Source organism: Vanessa atalanta, chromosome 20, assembly GCF_905147765.1.
Source record: "Vanessa atalanta chromosome 20, ilVanAtal1.2, whole genome shotgun sequence".
Classification (NCBI taxonomy): domain Eukaryota; kingdom Metazoa; phylum Arthropoda; class Insecta; order Lepidoptera; family Nymphalidae; genus Vanessa; species Vanessa atalanta.
Genome location: NC_061890.1, coordinates 2,191,928 through 2,208,552, shown reverse-complemented (window position 1 = coordinate 2,208,552; position 16,625 = coordinate 2,191,928). Strand labels below are relative to the sequence as shown.

At 31.6% G+C, this 16,625-nt stretch overlaps 3 protein-coding genes across 4 annotated transcripts; 2 read left to right on the top strand and 1 right to left on the bottom strand.

Annotated features, from left to right (window-relative positions):
* Positions 1–1,073: 1,073 nt before the first annotated feature.
* Positions 1,074–10,203, bottom strand: LOC125072070 (bleomycin hydrolase). The gene is made up of 12 exons (XM_047682572.1): positions 10,010–10,203; positions 8,992–9,149; positions 8,790–8,920; positions 8,408–8,522; positions 6,440–6,577; positions 5,394–5,514; positions 4,952–5,079; positions 4,523–4,650; positions 4,232–4,330; positions 3,879–3,999; positions 3,190–3,300; positions 1,074–2,813 (listed from the first exon to the last, which is right to left on the bottom strand). The coding sequence occupies exons 1-12, from the start codon at positions 10,089–10,091 to the stop codon at positions 2,691–2,693; spliced, it is 1,455 nt and encodes a 484-aa protein (XP_047538528.1). The 5' UTR covers positions 10,092–10,203; the 3' UTR covers positions 1,074–2,690.
* Positions 10,204–10,708: 505 nt separating this feature from the next.
* On the top strand, positions 10,709–12,691 carry LOC125072084. 2 transcript variants are annotated; one of them, XM_047682595.1, is made up of 4 exons: positions 10,709–10,949; positions 11,478–11,579; positions 12,087–12,366; positions 12,441–12,691. In XM_047682595.1, exons 1-4 carry the CDS (start codon positions 10,809–10,811, stop codon positions 12,443–12,445), a joined length of 528 nt encoding a protein of 175 aa, XP_047538551.1. In that variant the 5' UTR covers positions 10,709–10,808; the 3' UTR covers positions 12,446–12,691. The 2 variants fall into 2 exon arrangements, with proteins under 2 accessions (XP_047538551.1, XP_047538550.1); XM_047682594.1 differs by having other exon boundaries at positions 12,087–12,691.
* A 1,401-nt stretch (positions 12,692–14,092) lies between these two features.
* Positions 14,093–15,046, top strand: LOC125072097 (uncharacterized protein DDB_G0290685-like). Its single transcript, XM_047682609.1, has one exon. The coding sequence runs from the start codon at positions 14,093–14,095 to the stop codon at positions 15,044–15,046; it is 954 nt and encodes a 317-aa protein (XP_047538565.1).
* Positions 15,047–16,625: the final 1,579 nt, after the last annotated feature.

Below are 16,625 nucleotides of genomic sequence, written 5' to 3'. Positions count from 1 at the left end.
GCGTAGAAAAGCTTATAATTTAACTTTCCTAGCCTAAAAAAAATATTTTCTGGCCGTTCTTTAATCTTATATAAATACCCTTAAGAGCCGAGATGGCCCAGTGGTTAGAACGCGTGCCGTTCTTAACCGATGATTTCGGGTTCAAACCCAGGCAGGCACCACTGAAATTTCATGTGCATAATTTGTGTTTATAATTCATCTCGTGCTCGGCAGTGAAGGAAAACATCGTGAGGAAACCTGCATGTGTCTAATTTCAACGAAATTCTGCCACATGTGTATTCCGCCAACCCGCATTGGAGCAGCGTGGTGGAATATGCTCCAAACATTATCCTCAAAGGGAGAGGAGGCCTTTATCCCAGCAGTGGGAAAATTTACAGGCTGCTAATGCTAAAAAATAAAAAAAAAATACCCTTATTGTACTCGTGTGAAGCAGAGACGAGTAGCTAGTAAATATTATGAAGCTGGATGTTGTGGCTGACCCGACAATAATGTTACGTCAAATATTATACCAATGTTAGCATTCATACTAAATTGAGCGCCAAGCCGTTCGCACGCATGTTTTTCAAAAACATAATATTTTTAAGGTAAAGGAATCCAGTAAAAGTTCTCAAACTATTCTGTTTAATTAATTGCGACGAATGAACAATACGCGTTTTTTTTATGGCATAGGCTGGTGGATGCGCATATGTGCCACCTGATAGTAATTGGTCACCACCGCCCATAGGCAATGGCGCTGTAAGGAATATTAACCATTCCTTATATTGCCAATGCGCCACCAACCTTGGGAACTAAGATGTTATGTCCCTTGTGCCTGTAGTTACACTGGCTCACTCACCCTTCTAATGGGAACACAACAATAACTGAGTACTGTTGTTTGGCGGTAGAATATCTGATGAGTGGGGTGGTACTTACCCAGACGGGCTTGCACAAAGCCTTGCCACCTAGTAAACGTACTACGCAAAAACGTGACAAAGTACAGTTTATTATTTTAAAAAAATAATAGAATAAAGGCAAGCGAATGATTAACTTCAACGCGTATTATGTTTGTGAGCGTTTTTAAATAAATAAATTAATCGTTTAATATATTTTATTGTCTTAACAAGGTAACATGGCGGTAACTGGTTATTGAATATGAACACATTCCGTTACAATGTAGGTACAAAAAACTATTAAAATTTTAATGTTAGTAATCTTAAGCTAAACCGAATTAATTGTAATATATCAATTATGAAAAAAAAAACAATCGTATCTTTCTCAAATTATTAAACAAAATAAAATTATAGATAAAAAAAAAACGAATGCCAAAATAAGATCTTTTTCCATCACAAATACAATATTAATTGTTATAAGTGTAAAATAAATCCAATGTAATATACGTTTCTGATTTCTCAGATCATACATCGTTGTCAGGATTTCGACAGTCTTAAGCCAGTGCTACACTATAACAAATATTAAGGCACACTCTTACATACAATTTTCTGCTGACATGATTACTTCGATATGTCTATTCGATAAAGTTGTGACTACTGTTTGTGTTCGATTGTGTGGCGCCGTCTTAATAGCAGCACTGGCATAGCATTTTTTGAAATGGTAACTTCAACGAAATGTATTAGTTGGTTTTTGTAAGGTTGTACAGCTAGGATGACGATTTTAATGAACAGTCGATTGATTACAACCTAGCTTATTACAAAGGAACCGTTATCTTGTTTTAATGAATTTTACACACATTTAATCTTAAACGTTAAAGTTTTTTGGTTCTCACTAAATGTATAAGTTTATAATGACATTTACGTCTAGTAGCACCATGCTGTCTAAATGCAACAAAACGATTACTCTTAAGAAATTTAAAAATCGTAATTTAATTTTCTTTTTTTCTAATTCCATGATTGTTGTTGTTGAGTTACTTGGCTAATTTTGAATTTGAGAAAAAAACATCGGATAAGTTGACAGATACACACAGATAAACTATCTACGTACTTGTTATGTTTGGTCTTTAGTATTTGGAGTTGACTAATTAAAAAAATATGTATATTGAAAATAAATTCACGATTTAACATTTTATAGCTAGTTTCCCTAGACTTAGTGTGTGATTAATAACATACATAACATTATTATGAATTGGATATTTTAGCACCATTAACTAATAACAATAACTATATTACATACTCCAGCCTTACTGAGGGAGATGTTAACAGCTAAAGATCTGGAGTAAGCAGGACCCGTTAATTTAAGTTAAAAAAGTAAAACCGAGCGTGTCGTTGATGATGTTATGTCAGCCATTTAGTGGTAATAGTGGCATTAATCAAAAATCTATGTTTTTTTTTATCTTGTGCACTTCTATATTTTAATTTATTATTTGATAGATTTTCGAGATTCAACAAAAATTATAAAGGGTGTACGGCGAGTGTGTGGCCCCTTTAGAGTCTTCATAATCGCTTGATGGCATGGTTTGTTGTATTTAGCCTAATTCAAATCTCTGTTAACTACCCTTATATTTTATTATTAACAAGAACTATCTCCATTTCTCAAGCTAAATCAATGTTCTAGCTATGAAATCGTTTTATGTATCAATCCATGGTTATATCTCAAATACAAAATTATTCAATAAATAACTCAATGATTGTTACCCTAATCTATGCAACAAATTAAATTTTAATTATTATAAAATATAACGTAATCCATTGTTACTGTTATTCGTTTGAGCAAAGTGGACAAGCGAGTGTCCCCATCGGATCCCAGGCGGGCAGAACCGTTGGTTTCTGTTTGAACACGTCTAGTACATCCTCTGGTACATATTTTTTATCGACGACGACCTGAAATAAATACCAAGTTAAATAAAACTAAATCACTGACTAACTTTTTAAAACCCATACGTGAGAAAGAGATAACAATATTGTTGTGCTGTCAAATTAATTGTTTTTAGAGATAGTATACAAAATAAACAGTATCATTAAATGTATAATCTATATGAATATTATAAAGCTGAAGAGTTTGGTTAAACACGCTAAAATAAGTATTTATTAAACTTATTTAAAAAAAAAAAAAAACTGATTAAAAATTTTTTTATGATAACCTATTTATAAGGAAAGGAAACTAACAGCACAATAGAGGGCCAAGGGTTGAGCAGTAACATTTAACGTGGGTTCATTAGTAAAGTGGTAAATAACATAATTTTAACATCGATCTTACCTCAAATACAAATTCTTTGAACCAAGGCACTGTGAGCAGTAAATATCCCTTGTCATATTCTTTGTCACCGTACGAGTTCTCCACGCGGAACTTGATAGGGTTACCTTGTTCCTGTCAACAAAATAAATAACCCATATTGTAGACTATATATATTCCAAACAATACATTACATGAATAGCCTGTAAATAAGGCCTCTCCCTTTGAGGAGAAGGTTTTTGCAGCATATTCTACCACGCTGCTCCAATGCGGGTTACACATGTGGCAGAATTTCGTTGATATTAGACACATGCATCTTTCATCACGATGTTTTCCTTCACCGCCGAGCACGAGATGAATTATAAACACAAATTAAGCACATGAAAATTCAGTGGTGCTTGCCTGGGTTTGAATCCGAAATCATCGGTTAAGATTCTAACGGCCATCCAAACGAAAGGAAACAAAAGCCAAATAAACAAATTTTCACATAAAATCGACGCGATATCGAGTGCTTGGTTAATCTATGATATTCTTTATGGATTTGTTAAAAAATTCGTTTTTTTTACTTTTTTATAAAAAGATTGTCATAAATTCTAATCAAGAGTGAGACAAAAAAACTACTTGAAGAAGTATTGGGTAGTCGGTAGCTGTAACACATAGTCCGTCTTAAATTGAATGTGTCATTTTTTAAACTAGATAAAACGACTACTTACATCTGTGCCAACAGCAGTGAAGGCCATAGCGTGTGTCATGCAAGAATCTCCGTACAGAAGTCTTTCAGCCTTATCGAGTCCGATCTGGACCTCTGTGTTGAACACTAGCCGGTAATCTTGCCTGTTAATGGAAAGATGTTTTTTTATTTAAAGGGATTAAATTAACCTAATGGTGTCTATGATACCTATATAGGTGAGTGTAGCTACAGACACAAGGGGCATAACTTCTCAGTTCCCAGGGTTGGTTGGTCATTGGTGACAAAAATTTTTTAAGTAATAAATGTGTATGGACGTTGGTTACCACATACCATCAGGTGCCCCCCCCCGCCTACTTATATATACGTTTAACTCACGCGTCTAAATCTTCAAGGCCATTCTTCCTTTCAAATCGTTTGGACACCTCGCAGCCGAACCACACCGCTTCTCCGCCCTGAATACAGTCTTTTACCGCTCTGAAACGATAATAATTCCGTTATAAGTAACATAATTATACAGAATTCACATTGTATATAACGTTATTACTAACAAATAACATTAAACACAACAGTAGGGATGAAAATATTAAAATGCTAAAATTAACTCCTTAGTAATATAAAACGTTGGGTTGAAAATTTAGGAATAAATAATAGTAATATATTATTTACTTGATAAGAGTTTCGATAGGTTGGTTGTTGTATGCAGTCTGCCTGCCTCCGACCACATTGCCTAGACACTGAAGGGTGTAAAGCTGACCGAACGGATTCGATTCACGAGGATCGCTCACTAAGCACACCTGGAAATTAGAATTTTCAATCAAATATACAAAAATTTAAATATTTTTAAGAATTTTAATAAAAAGGGGCGAAACACATATAATAAAATAATAAAAAAAATATTATAATAAGTTAAATAAGCTAAATTTATAAGTTTGAAACTGTTATAGACATATACAAATGTCATAAATTGTTGGTGAACCAAAAATAAAAAACATTACTGTTTGAGACTGGTGCCATGGATGACACATGAATAGAAGAACTGAAGACGTACTGCAAAGCAAGTGCTAGGCCTCAATTGTATGTAAAAATGTTCGGCACCTTATCGTCGACATTGAACACCGGCCGCACGTGCTTGTTGTAGAACTCCTGCGGACTGAGGGGCCCGAATGTGTTGTAGGCTTTCTCCTTATTGTAGAATTCGTATGTGAATTTGTCTGGTGGTGTACCTGTTTTGATATATGGACAGAGTGATTAAAAAAATTGATAAGGAAGGAATGCTGGGCTAAGGCCTCCTCTCCACTTCCGAAGAAAGTTTGGCGTATATTAATAGTGCATATTAGACACGTAGTGTTTATTTCATCGTGCAGATTTCCCCCCAAAGGATATTCCCCCATTCTGCCAACACGAGATGAAATACAATCCAATCAGATGCATATAAAAATAATGAATGGCGAATATTTATATAGACATACCAATATTAACAAAAATTAAACAATGTCAGTTGTGCGTAAATTTTTTAAAGTGATATTTAAATACACACCAAGACACGTAGCGACAATGTTGTAGATAACAGCTATCTGCTTGTCTATGGCTGTTTGTATCTCCTCGTCCGACGCCTTCGCTGCCACTAAACCTCTCAGCTCTTTGGCATATTCTCGCAACTGTAATTATTGATGTAAATTGAAGATACGGTCCGTAATTGTAGCTGCTAAGATCTACGATTGGTCTATTTTTGTTACTACTGAGTGCGGGCGTGCGTACTGTGAGTTCTCGTGGTATTTTTTTTTTTCGATCTCTGAGGATACTGGCTTGAGAGTTATAGAGTGAAGTTGTACAGCCTATAACCTTCCTCAATAGTGTTGTGTTCATATTCATATAATTTAATAGTTACAGAAGCTACATATTTTTCGACATAAAACATAATATGTCAACGTTTCGCCTATTTCAACCACAGAATGAATAAAGACTTATGAAAAACTTTAACAATGAATTGAGAGGATAGCAAGGCCTTCGAGAAATTAATTAATTGTTTATTATTGAAGATTACATATAGTTGTCATAAATAAATAATCAATAAAATTTAAAACACACAAAAACTAATTAAGACTGCGCATATTATTACAAATACACAAACAGAAGCAGATAGAAAACTAAAAATATAAACTACTTAAGCAACTCTAAGAATTTATGTTAAACATAAAAACAAAACCTGTTGAAAGAAAAGTCATTTTGGAAGAAAACGCACTGTATATTCTTTTATTAACGAATTCGTTATGAATTCGTGATAGAAATGTCTCTTTGAATGTTGGCGAAGTTTTTATCGGAACTTTTGAAATAAAGTTAAAGTGGACATAAATAGCTAACCGGAATAATGTTGTATTATTCATAAAGATATATTAATAAAGAACTGTTTGTAGTGCACGATATATCAGAGTTATTAGAAAATCATATGAAATGTATAAATCTAAAGGAATATTTTGACACTTTCTTTGAATGGAATTGGGTAGACGTCGTAATAGGTAGGTATGTTCGTACAATGTCCAGTATTTGAGTATATATTAGTTTAAGTATATTTATTGTAATTACCTTAGTCTTAATTAATGCGTTCATGTGTAGACTCCGACGTGAGCTGAACGTCTCCGGGAAGCACTTCTTCGGCATCAAACCGTGCTTGTTAATCAGGTTCACTATCAAATCCCATTGGCCTCCATCGTTTATTGGATCCTGGAAGAACAGTAGGTATTAATACATCACAAGGCCTTTTTATAAAAGTGAGTTCGTTTGTCAGTTACGTTTTATAATTACTCGAACGATAATTATAATATTATGCCCACAAGGGTACCGAAACGAACATGGTGACTTAACATCCGATTCTCTCCCCCCTCACGATTACCGGAAACTAGTATTTTAGTACAAATTATTTTAGTCTTTGAATACTAAATGACTGTAATACGTGCAAGATATTTTTGCAGATATGTTAAGATTGACGTGTTATATAGAGGTCATACTTGACCAATGACAGGTTCAAATGTGGCTTTTCATGTGGCTCATTTGTGGTTATAATTCATCTCCTGCTCATTGGTAAATATGGTGAAGAAATTTGCACTCATATATTTACCAATCCGCACTGGAGCAGCGTGGTGAAGTAAACTACAAACCATCTCCCAAGAGATCAAGAGGTCGTTGCCAGCTATTATTATAGCTATTATTATTAAGTTGTATTGGACCTGGTCTGTCAGCTAATAAGTTACCACTTCATAAGTACTGTTATGACTTAAGTATAAGGATATCTTCAGGAGTATTAAAATATTATATATAAATATACAATAAAGCATATCTCTAATATTCGAGATGGCCCCATGGCTAGAATAAAATCTTAATAATATAAAACCATGACATCACGCTTGACCTAGCTCGAAGCGGGTGAAAGTAGCTACTTTTATACACTAAAACCTTTTCAGGAAATAACAGGAAAAAAGCCAAATAAACAACCTTTGACAACAAATTGACGCGATATCATTGGTCGAGAGCTTGATTAATCTATGATATTCACTATGGATTTGCGAAAAAATGGCGCTTTGAACGTCGGCAAAACTGTTATCGGAATTTTGGAAGTAAAATTAAAGTGTATATAAGTGGTTAAGGATAATAGTGTTGTATTATAAATAGACTATTAGTAGTCTATTTATTATAAGCTCTTAGTAGTGCACAACATAGCGGAGTTATTAGCAAATCGCATGAAGTACGTAAATCTAACCTTTGTTTATCTTATTTCCTACTTCCATTGGAATAGGCTATACGTTAATTTAGAAGTTTATTCAGCTGGGCATTGCAAATTAAGTTTGAATATTAATAATACACGGATATAGGTATACCTTAATTTAAAATATTCACAAATCATTTCAATAGATATTAAAGTGGATAGGTATGAAATATTTAATTGCTAATGTATACCAGTATCATATTGGTGTTATCAGATATGATAATAGGCGTGTTTAACAACTTGTGGTTTAGACAAAGTGACTTTGAGTCTTATCAATGCTAGTATATGATAAGGAATAAAACATTGCAATTTTTTTTTAAAGCAATAACTGGGGCCAATATGTACAAACTTTTACTTTTATCATTGTATAAGACATAATGTAGTAGATCCTTATTTATATTTTGATGATGTTAAGTTGTATTTATTATATAATAATATGTACTAACTAAACTTAAAATAACAAATATAGACAATATCTAATTTGTATTTTTTTGTTGTCTGTACTCATAGTCATCTCACACACACTAAAACATCTTGTAAACACAAGCGTCACTCATATTAATGCACAATACTAATTTAACTTGAAGGGCTCGTTTTCATGCTTAAACAGACTTATACCTATTTATAAGAGGAATTATATATTTATTTTTTTTTGCTTATGGGTAACTTATGTAATGTAGCAGTAATAAAAAAATACAACACTTTTTTTACCAATCACCCTTCCAACGGGTCCAGATTGAGGAAATCATATTAATTCTATTATATGTATAATTTATAAAAATAATACATACCTTAAGCAAGAAGCTGACTAAACGACCATCCAACTTCTCTCCTTGTTTGGCAGTTTCCACTATATTGTTTAACCAGAAGTGAGAACGTTCAATTTTGTCCCAGAAGAAGAGGTAGCTGTGAATTTCGTTAAATTGAATGAATGAATCTCTATGTAATAATGCTCATACTTCTTATCATTGTTTGATTAAAACCTAAGGATGTTTATCGACTCAACTTCGACTTTGAATCCAGGACCTCGAGTTCTGAGACACTTGTGAGCTAATGTATACAATTTTGGGAAGGCATTTTTGTTGTGCTTTAATTACGATAATATTACATAACATTTTTGACTTAAATTCACAGTTAAATTTTTTCGTTAGAGGTGTTAAAATTGTAATATACCTTTGTGAAAACTCAAACTCTTCAATGCCATATTTTTTCATGAATGGTAACCTCATCACATTGAGAGCTGCGAACAACCAACATCTGCCTGTATTCTCTTGATTGGTTACAGGTTTCCCTTCTGACTCAACCTGTTAATAAAATATATTTGTATAAATTTATTAAAGACATATTTATTTTAAAGCAATAATTTCTGCCTTACCTTGATATTATAAACATGGAGGGATCTGTCGGTCCTTCGTTTGCTAATAGCAACTTCGAAAGGATCAAAACGGGTGCAAGCATTTTGAGCTAATTCATTTATAGGATTTGCATAGTAGTTACTCCTTAATTTCTCCAAGGATTCAAGGGTCAATGGTTCTGTGAATAGTAATACCATAACATCAAGTAAGTATACAATAATAAACTCAGCACTGTACAAAAATGATTGAATACAGAATTGAAATAAATTTCTTTTTGATGGTAGTTTTAACTATTTGTATTTATTGTTTTTTTTATTTATAAAAATTTGTTTATCTGATTGTGTAACGGAAAATAATGTTCCCATTTAATGTTACATATTATACATACATACATAATATTAAGCAAATTGTTTAAGTTAACAATAAGTGCACACTATGCCAAATCTTGTTTTACTTTTTTTGCTTTGGATAAGTAAAGTATACTTATCCAAAGCAATAAATCCAAAAAATAATTATTTTGCAAATACCTACATATAACATTATAAGTATTTTTTAATATTCATAATTATTTTAGTTTAAATAATTAAAAAACTATTTTTAGAACTAGCTAGCAACAGCCACAAACAGTGAAAAATAAAAAAGCCATGGAGTAACAGTTAAACCCTGCACTGTTCTTATCGTGATGAATAATTTAAATAACGAAAACACAGTTCATTCACCTCATACATCCCAATTTGTATGATGTATTATTTAAAAAAAAAAAGGTATAAAATAGTTAAAGATTGTAATTTAAAATGCCTTTGTTACAGTAAGTACATAATTAAAAATAAACTTGACAATATGGCATATCCTTTTGTACATACTTAGTACATAATTAGTACATACCATGGTATGTTTAACATATATCTACTGATTTCAAATTAGATAAATAAGATTTATTGCTATTAGAAATATCTAGAGTTAAATAGACTACAAAATTCGTAAAAACACAAAATAATGATATCTATTAATAAGATATAATTTAAATTGTTTACTTACTTGAAGACATGGTTACTGCTGAAGTTCTTAGTATAAAAAGAGGGGTTTTTAATAAGGTTGATCGTATACAATTGATAATCATTTAAGGAAAATAAACAATTAATAATTCACCGGCAAATGCGGCGATTATATATACTGCAGTAGACTATAGATGCTAACGTGGTAAAGCTTATTTGCGAACTGTTTGAACGAGGGAGATGGCTATAGAATGATAAGTAAAATTGCAAGGAATCTGACGTTTTTCATAAATTATCTGACAGAAGACAGCTGACAAGCATCAGCCATTCGATTTCGAATGACCTTTGGCGGTCATTGAACTTGTCCAGATGTTTTGTAAAATATTTATTTTTAATACTTTTTCACAACTAATACATAATATTATTAATTACTTTATTTAAAATTAAATTTTAAAAGAAATTTTAACAAAAATATTTATACTCTGGGCAACATTTTAATTTGTAAAGCGGTAAATTCAAATGATGAGTTGCTATACTATTGATTTTTACGATTTCATTTATTTTTCAGGCATCATAGTTGTTGTTTATTATATTTCAATACTCAATTACATTTTGTGAATTGTATAAATAAATAAAACATATTCTGGGTCACTCAATAACAGAGTTAAAACAAATAATTATGAAAATCAATACTTTTACTAGCATAGTAGGTAACACTGACATTTTAAAGGGGCGACTAAGACTACTTACATAAAGACAAAACAGACTTGGTATCACCCCAAAATTATTACTACAAATGTAAACTACTTGGTTGATATTTTCAATTTTTAAATCCTTTAAAAATGGCTTTGAAAGCTTACGAAGATGCGTGTATGAGAGCGGAATTATTCGGTCAACCAAAACCAGAACGAGAAGATTTTTTATCAAAACATAAACATTTGGATGTAGTTGAGTTTGAGGAAGTTGATATAAAGACTACAGAGGTATTTCTTTCTTATTTCTATTTTTTCTTTATAATCTGCTATTAATTCATCCCGGAGTTCATTAATCAACATCAAAAATACTATTAACGTAGAAATAATGGTAAATGTATTTTTAATATTCAATATATTTTAATTTAATTTTAACTTGTGATAATTAATTTAGCATATTTTCAAGGGACTGTATTTAAATATCGAAATGACTGCGGATAAAAGAAAAATGCTGCAGTTGTAATACTAGGTCAAGGGCAATATGAAAGAACGGGGTGCTATTTAGTATTACCCCATTCTTTGTCTACGATGTAAATAAAATTATGCCACTTGGTGCACTTATTGTACATAGTATTGTTTAAGTAGAATAATTAATATTCTATTTTTAAATTGCTTATTCTTGTGGCTTCATGGGCGTAGACTAAGGTTTTCTCTGCTCTTAGTAGAGTTACAATGCATTATATAAATAAACCAGTAATCATTGAAATATAAAAAATACTCCTATTTTTAAAATGAATATGCAAATATATTCTTTTTCAGAATACGGCGATGTTAAACGATGATTTGAATTATGCAAGTGGGGGTCTCGCGGAACTAAACACGATACTAACGTCTACTCAAACCAAGCTCAATCGTCTAAAGGTAAGGAAAATTTAAATGATTCTTTGTCCTGTTTGCACAGTTAAAAGCAATTTCGTCATATAAAGTCAAACGTTAAATAGTTTTGATATTTATCGTTCCCAAATAAATATCGCAAGTTTAACGTTTGACGTTTTTGCGAATCACGATTGGTTAAAAACAATGGCATAAAATTTTAAGGCTTAGTTAGTAAAAATATGTTGTTTATTTTTCTTATCTATAAGTAATATTACTACTTTAGTTTTGTGTCTATTTATGTATTACGCAAGAGCAGCTGGATTTCATAATCCGGCTTTTTTAATAATCTTTATAGAAATTCAGTGGTAATTTAAAGCTGTATGTCATGACATCAAGACCATACAAAATCAACTAAATGCAAAGACAATACTATCGTACATTGCAGATATTATATTGTACAGTGGAAGTCGCGGGTACTCACTATTGCGAAGACATTTTAAGAAAAAGAAAAGAAAATGTGTTTATATTAAATGGTTTTAAATTATTTTTCAGGGTGTTTGTGGTACTGTTACCAACTTTTTTCGTATTAAATTAGCTGCAAAAGACAATTTATCTTATTCAAGTGAGCCGAGTTATATTGGGCAGACAAATTACGACAAAGATTATATACCACCAAAAGGTTCGGATGTTGGCTTTATAAATAAAGGCCTTGGTCCTGACGACAATGAAATGACGCCGCATTCGAAAAAAATGGAACAAAATAGAGGTGACATTAATTCTGCTCTGGCGGATTTGGAAGCTATGCAAACAGTTGAAAATAGTTCTTTATTAGGTAAAGCGGCAGAGACTGACTATCGTAAACAAATTTCGACACAAAGTAGTAAGTTGGATAATTTGATTTTACAGGCTGAGAGGGCAGAATCCTCATTGAAAAGTCAAAATCGACAAATGAGGACTTTTTTGCGATAAAGAGAACAAGGTCAGTTGTCTATGCCGCCAATGTATGCCAAATTATATTAATTAATTGTGCATTGTCAATTTGATACGCTTGAAAATACCATTAATAATTAATTTATTTTGTTGGCAAAGTTTATAGGTAGTGAGAATTAATGAAGTAATTAAATTACTGACATTATTTTGCTAAATACATATTATTATTTTTTAAATAATTTTAAGACAGATATTTCATTTAGGCTAATTTTAATATTACAGTCGAATTGTAATAAATCGAAAATATATATACCTAGAGACAAAAAATAAAACGAATAAAACGAGTTGTTAAATTACATACCACAGCTAATTTAAATTAATAGTATGAAGCTAAACTAAAAACATTCTACGCGTACTCTGCGTATAATCTTTATAAATTATAATATATTTATAAAATACAACATCTAGGGTGTACAAATGAACCTATGTGTTTTTAATAATATTAAATCGCCCGGAGCCGATCATATCTTTTGCTCAAGGTGTGCTGTCATCTATAAACAAACGTCCTTTTTTTTAAATTATTCAACCGTCACTTTGTTCTTTTTAGATTTGTTAAGCTGTATCGCTTTACAAATAGATACTTGCTCTATAAGTTAAGTAATCAAACTAATGATATATTGGTTAATATTATTACTTTTACTTTGGAATTGAGGAGCAGCAGTCAAAATATAATTTTGGTTTATCTGATCATCGTCGCTTGGACGATTAAAGAGAGAAAACTACTTGTAATTTGTACTCAATAATAGATGTCCTATCTTCGCTCCAAAAGAAGTATCATTTAAAAAAAAAAAAAATTTATAATGAAAATTTTCTAAATGCAATAATTGTAAAATACATTTTTATATATATTTCGATTTATTAAATTCGACTGTCTCTGTTAGCAAAGCTAGTGATTGGAAAATGGATTGAGTGATGTGACGTTGGTGCTTATTTTATGATATAAGGTGAAAATCGAATAGATAATATAATAATCTAAAATTTTATAGCTGTTAGAAATCTGTGTAACCATAAATAATTCCATTTAGATATATCGCATTTAAAGATAGAAGTGTATAATAGATTTTATAAATAATTGCATTCGTTTTTTTCCATGTTGAAGATCTATTCGTAGCATTGTAATATGTATCTTTAAAAGAATATTTAAATGTTTAATCGAATAAATATTAAATAAATAAAATGTTCTTTTCATTTATTGTAATTCCAATAAAAGCTTTGCAACTAATTTAATTTTTTAAACTTATAAAAAGTCTTTAAAGTTTAATTTAATTCGGCTTTTTGGTACGATTAACATTTGAAGCGCTTTTATTAACAAAAAAGAAATCTACGCGTTGACGTCACTGAAGATAAATCAACTGATGCGTTCCAATAATAACAAGGAAATTTATTTTAATCTTCTTAAATAATTCGCAAATTCAATCAAAGATCATCAAAGATTATTATTATTATTCGACATTGGTCGTGATAAGCAAGGGCAAACAAAAACGGGATCACTTGAAGCATGAAACAGTTGGTTATATAAGTGATTATTGTACCATGACACATCACTCTTGTTTAGTCGATCCGTCGAAATGCTACTTCTGTACCTTATTATTGAACTAGCAGTCGCTACTTTAGCCGATCCGTTTCACAAGTATCCCTACGTGTTCCTACTCGATGTTGGGAATGAAGAAATTGAAAAAACGCATACAGAACAAATAAGATTAACGATTCCGGGCGGTTCGTTAGCTTTAAAATACCCCGCGACAGGTGATGGGGATACGATCGGACATGTCAGGGTAAGCGGTATCGATTTCGGAACAGATCTCAAAGCGAATATTGTCCAAGGCGGTCCTGGGTACAAATACGTTGTTCTAGTATTTATGGGTAACCCGGGAGTGTCATACGATGCGGTTGTGACCATACAAACTGTACCAAATATTGATGATTCTAATCAAATAATATCCAACATGGATTCAAGTGAAACAAATCAAGAATTAGACGATGATAATCAAAATAATAGCGCTGAAGATACATCAGATACTGAAACAAAACTCGTGTACAGTGAAAATAAAAACGCGCAAAAAATGCAATCGAGTTCAAATATATACGAATATGTCAGCAACGAAGTAGTTGACACACAAAATAGTGAAGATGATGATGACAATCAAAATACATCAGGCGATGAATCAAAAGATATAGAAGATGAAATGCAAGACACTAAAAGTGACGACAATAGTGACGATAGAAATGAAAACGTTGATTCAAATGAAGATTATGATGCAGATGAAAGCAAAAATGGTAATGATCACGTGTATAGTCTGAATGATAATCGTTATGGTAAATATGAAGCTTTTAGGCCTCTTATAATTGGTGGTGTAAGATTCTATCCTCAAGCAGCTGTATACATGCAGGGTGGATACAGCAAACCGACTTATGATCAAGAGAGTCATAATAACGAGGATGGGGATGATGATAACGAAATTGATGATAAAGATACTAATAATAATGATGATGCAGACTACGGATCACCTGTTGATTATTAAATATATATGTAAATATAAACTAATTTAACTTTGTTTATAGGAAATAGGAATTTATTGCCATTTGGTAATCGTTAGTAGCTAATTCTTGTTGTAATTTTTATGTTAAATAAATTGTACTTCAAAAATATTGTAATAAAAAAAAAGGATATTTTTTTGGTAATTTTGTCTCTGTTTTTTAGTAATCTTTTGAATATGTCAGAAGCTCACGTGTTTTGGCGTTAGATAAACAAAACATATTACGGTAAAAGTAAGTAGTTACTTTAATCGATAAGTTTTTTAAACTTATTGTCAAGTAGGATGCATACTCAAAACTTTTGGCTATATAAATAAAATAGTAATACTGTCTTTACAAGCATGCAAAATATCTAACTACTTTAAATTATCTTGTAAGATTTCTTTTAGTCAAGCTATAGAATTGTATCGGTGATAATTATGCGCAACGCTGACTTCGCTTTGATTACCTAGTATATTTTACGGCTACAGATCCCGAGGTTCTGGGTTCAAATCACAGGTCAGGCCATTAAAAGTTATTGGGTTTTTCTATGGAAAAAAATTCAGTATCAGCTCTGTGTCTGGAAGTTCGAAGTATGTTCATACTTGTGCTACGTTAAGGACGTAAAGCCATTGGTCCTGTGCCTGAACAATTTTCAGTCGTGTCAGGTTTGTCGTTCCATAGGATTATGGGAGTGAGGGAATAGGGAGAGTACCTGTGATTGCGCACACACTTTTGCACTATTTGACCTGCGTAACTGGCTGGTCTCCCTTGAGTCACCGTGGCCTAAATCGACCAGAACGACATAATGATGTATGTGATGTTGTCCAATATTTATTTATTTATTTAATTAGCATCATATTATAGTATCGAGTATTATAGAATGACGAATATTCTAACAGTATTTAAAGTGAGATGTTTACCATGTTTTTTATTTTTATTTGGTGGAGCTCGATATTTCGACATTATCTACCAATGTCTTGTTCACGAGTCTTCGAGTCTATCAAATAAAAAAAAACATGGTAAATATCCCGTTTTAAATACTGTTAGTAATAAAAATAACCATGTTAATTTAAAATCTGATAAATATTCTATTGTTTGTTTCTTTTGGATTATCATTCTGGATTTAAACTTTTACATTATGTTACGTTATAAAGGCTATATGGTAAGTTTATATGTTGTTAATTATATTAAGATATATTTTAATATATCGACGTAGTCCAAGATATCATTGGTGGTACAGTCACTTCTGAGTGTTATGAGTATATCAAATCAGTAAAAGTTAAAAAGATTGTCCATGTCTTAAGGCTATACAAGAGTATGTCGAATAACCCTGTCATAATAATTACATATCGAATAAATAGTTAGATAAGACAAAATAACTAAATAATGATAATAATAATTAAGCTAAGCTAAGCACTAAGCTTACCACGGAAAACTCTTACAAATAGACGAAAATCTTGTATGTGACATTTGTATATTTCTAAAAAGTATTCTGTAGGATGACACAGGTACACAAAAACGTGCATTTTACGCCTGTCACGTCAAAAAGCCAAGTCAATAGTTAAAAGCGAGTGAACCAGCAAA

Coding starts and splice junctions, on each gene's coding strand:
- LOC125072070 (XM_047682572.1), bottom strand. CDS start 10,091: ATGATTATCAATTGTATACGATCAACCTTATTAAAAACCCCTCTTTTT. Junction 9,150..10,009: donor AGCAGTAACCATGTCTTCAA/GTAAGTAAACAA, acceptor TACTATTCACAG/AACCATTGACCCTTGAATCC. Junction 4,000..4,231: donor GGCCTTGAAGATTTAGACGC/GTGAGTTAAACG, acceptor TTCCATTAACAG/GCAAGATTACCGGCTAGTGT.
- LOC125072084 (XM_047682594.1), top strand. CDS start 10,809: ATGGCTTTGAAAGCTTACGAAGATGCGTGTATGAGAGCGGAATTATTC. Junction 10,950..11,477: donor TTGATATAAAGACTACAGAG/GTATTTCTTTCT, acceptor ATTCTTTTTCAG/AATACGGCGATGTTAAACGA. Junction 11,580..12,086: donor CCAAGCTCAATCGTCTAAAG/GTAAGGAAAATT, acceptor ATTATTTTTCAG/GGTGTTTGTGGTACTGTTAC.
- LOC125072097 (XM_047682609.1), top strand. CDS start 14,093: ATGCTACTTCTGTACCTTATTATTGAACTAGCAGTCGCTACTTTAGCC.